This window comes from Pyxicephalus adspersus, chromosome 4, assembly GCF_032062135.1.
Source record: "Pyxicephalus adspersus chromosome 4, UCB_Pads_2.0, whole genome shotgun sequence".
NCBI lineage: Eukaryota > Metazoa > Chordata > Amphibia > Anura > Pyxicephalidae > Pyxicephalus > Pyxicephalus adspersus.
Window position 1 is genome coordinate 58,820,351 of NC_092861.1, and position 3,778 is coordinate 58,824,128.

At 40.5% G+C, this 3,778-nt stretch overlaps 1 protein-coding gene across 1 annotated transcript in view; it reads left to right on the forward strand.

Annotated features, from left to right (window-relative positions):
• The first annotated feature begins 2,833 nt into the window (after positions 1–2,833).
• Positions 2,834–3,778, forward strand: part of PDE6D (phosphodiesterase 6D) — a 25,091-nt gene continuing 24,146 nt past the window's right edge. Inside the window, exon 1 of the mRNA XM_072408317.1 lies at positions 2,834–3,648. Coding sequence (XP_072264418.1) covers positions 3,602–3,648 — 47 coding nt within the window. The 5' untranslated portion in view covers positions 2,834–3,601. The remainder of the gene's footprint in view (positions 3,649–3,778) is intronic.

The window sequence follows — 3,778 nt, forward strand, 5'->3', positions numbered from 1 at the left end:
AGTTGATTGGTGCAGACATTTTTATGCTTAGTCCCTGTGATCTTCTTTATACCTGTGTCTATCACAACTCCAATCAGTGGGTGTAACTATTTTTTTGTGCAATAAAGCGTACCTACTAAAAGAAAACATAGCTGGTCTTGTACTTTTAAACATGCATAACATAACCTTTTTTACAATTTTTTTTACCTCGTAGAAATAAGGTCACCCTACCAGTATGTATATGGTCAAACTACACTTCCTTTATTAAAATGACAATGCTAACTGTACTACTTGCAATGCATCTGTGGCATTGCTACCTTTGCATAGGCACCACACATCAGGGCTACAGGCCTAATGTGATAATCCATAGGAATTCCTTGTCCTCTAATGGTTGAAATCTGCCTGATTCACAGTGGCTTTGGCCACTTTTGTAAAATAATCAGGATTGTATTATTAGATCAGCAGCGATTTTTGCTGCCAGCCTTACTCCATCATCGCCTTCACAGTACAAGCAGAGGTACAACAGTCTTGTGTTCTAGAAAAAAACATTAAAAAATGCACCTGGTCTTTTGTGAGGGATGGTCGTGGGAAGGGGGGGGGGGGGATAACAGATATCACATATACCCCATGAATACAGAGGGTAATAATATAATACTGCACTACACACAGGCACAGCAGTCAGTGTGTTCTGGAAGGGATGCAGGCACCTACCCTGGCTGAGCACATGTTCTCATCTCTGCCCCTGTACTTCCTGCATTTCCTTATATCCCTGGTAGGGTTTCAAGGGCCACTATTAGGGGCAGGAAACACTTCAACAACTTTATTTGCAATTTTCAAAGTTACAACTCAGCTAGCAGATAGAAAAAGGCAGTCCCCTACACACTCCCCCTGGTGAAATCTTTACGTCCCGGCAAAGATACCTAACATTTATAATCAACATTAGTTCAAAGTAACAACGTGGTCCTCTACCTCCATTACAGTGGCTTGCTGTGGAAGAATAATGCAATAGTAACAATATGTGCCAGGATAAGCAAAGACCGGTAGCATATAAACCAAATTAGAGACTGACTCTACCCAAGCATGGTATAATTGGGGCTGACTGATGAACCTGGGATCACCCAAAGTATCATATGTTTGAATAGGTGGGGGATGCCTAACTCTTCCCCCTGCGCACCTATCCCTGAGGTAATCCCATGTTTTCAGGCACTGAAGTAGGACTATTATTTATGGATGGCACTGGTTGTGTCAGAGGACTGTGTGTCTGACTGGGTGTACTCACTGACATAGGCACAAGCTCTGGAGATCAACAACTTTATTTGCATTTTACAAAGTTACAACTCAGTTAGCAGATAGAAAAAGGCAGTCCCCTACACAAATAAAAGCTCTGCAGGATTTTTTCTCTTTTTTTGTGTCCCCTTAAGGATAGTTTCCTTCCTGTTTATAGGTAGCACCAGAAATTTAGAAATAAAAGTCCTTCAAAGGACTGTTGATCATGTCAGAAATTCAGAACTGTCCTGTTAAATTTGTGTTCTTCTGTTATCTCAAGGAATCTAATTCATGCTTCCAGTTCTTACGGAACAACTCTTCACCCCCTGGTAATGGAGGAGGTTTTAGAAAAAGATTACTAGGCAGAGTGACAATTTTTGGTCAATGTCACGTCAAAATAATCACCACAGATTAGGAGCTAAGTGCATTTCTAGAAGATCAATGGGTGTTTTTCCATACTAACAGGGTCCTATTAGGCAGTTGTGACCAGAACAGTCATCCTTACTGGTAGATTTTGCCTTACTTTCTTTTCGGGTAACAACTGTAAGAGGAAAATAGTTATCATTATATAATATTATCCTTATAATAAATAGTAATATCAATTTGCATTTTGGTATAGTGCCTTAAACGTGATTGTTACTCTATCTTTAATGCAGGTTTTGTACAATGCATTTTACATACCAGTTACATTACAGGCATTGATAGCGCATTCAAAAATGTAAAAAAAAAAGGTTCATGTCCATGATTGTACACGTTTGCAGATAGTTAATTAAAAAAAGGAAAAAGAAAAATGCATATAAGTTGCATATTACTGTAAATTGTAATGCACTGCAATGAAAGCATTTTTAGTTTAGTTTTGGAGTTTAATCCAGACAGGAAAAAGAGGGAAATCTTCCAATTGATAGATTGGAAGCTCTTCGGGTCCTCTCCTTCTCCTGTGTCACTGTCTGTATCTGTCTGTCATTTGCACCCCCTATTTAATGTACAGCGCTGCATAATATGTTGGTGCTATATAAATAATGATTACTTGTTATTTTGTTATTTATTTTGGTTAATAATTATAATGGTTCCAATGACAACTACATAAGAAAGATATCCTTCACATTGGCAGTGAAGGGAAGTCTTCCAAAAGATACACAGAGGCAAAAAAAAGCCTTTTGAAATGAAACCCTTTTCTACTCCAAAATGTAAAAGTTGGATTTTGATTTTGGATAAATAATAATAAAATGGTAACAGGTGATTTAATCTGAAATTTAGAAGAAATGTTATAGTTATTTTCCTGTTGAAGTGGAACATGATTATAACAATTCTGCCTCACAAGACAAAAATAGATATTAGAATGAATTAAAAATTCAGCAAACGCTCTTTTTAAAGTTTTGACCCCTTTGAGTTTCCGTTTGATATTTTGCCGTTTCTATGTTACGTCACGTTGCTGGGCAGAGTGACGCGCATATTTTACACTACAACGTTTAGAACACAACCAAACCCGTCTCTTCATTTTACCACACCCAGTAAGGAGGGTCCCTAATCAATCTCTTTTTCCATTGGGTTGAGCTGTAGTCTTTTATTAAGTGTGTGAGCTGTGATTGGCTGTTTGTAGGGATCGGTAGACCCGCGTAAGGCGTTCCGGGTGGTAGGAGGCGGTGTTGGAAGCGCATCGCTAAATCCGCTTATCAGGACCCGTACCTACCTGACAGGGGATAGCGGCCTTCAAGGTGGAATTGCGGCGTTAATAAGGGCGGCTTTCCACTGTACATGTGTAAACGGGGGAGCAGGAGACAGCAGCAGCTGCAGACTTTGTAGTGTCGGTGCCTGTTTCTTCTAAAAGGAGAACTGGGTGAAACTTTCATATACGGGAGCATTACCAGAACAGATTGAAGTACCTCACACAGGCCTGTCATCACCTGCCTGCTTCCATTGTTACCTCAGAGAAGCCCCCCACCCATCCTGTGTGTGGTACACTTCCTGTCAGGTTACCCCGGCCATCACCTGGCTTCAGCTGACATATGAAGTTATCTGCTGGGGAAGCTGACCCTCTCCAGCCCTTCCAGATTTGTGCACAGCCCTGCAATTCATTGCTGTGATGGCTTCCTACATTCAATAAATCATTCTGCCAGTCTACAGGCCATCATTGCTGTGCTGATTGATGTCCATGACTGCCAGTCCACTCACCTACAAGCTGAATACAGCACCAGACAATTGTAAAGAGTCTGCTGTACTGGGACTGAATATAATCCCTTTCATATTACTGCTCTGCCGCTCCAAGGAAAGGAGATATTGACAATTCACATCAAGTTTCTTGTCCTTGCTTTGGATTGGGACAGCCCAGAACAAAAGCATCCAGAATCCATCCACCATGTCTAATAGTGAACGAGCGAAGAAGATCATGGAAGGATTCAAACTGTATCCTCTTTTATGTAACTTAGTAACAGCAGAAATAAGTGTTTTTTTGTACTGGTGTAAGAGTATAATCCATTGCTTGGCATGTTGTCAGACCCTGGCACAATCCTAGCATGTTGTCAGATCCTGGCAT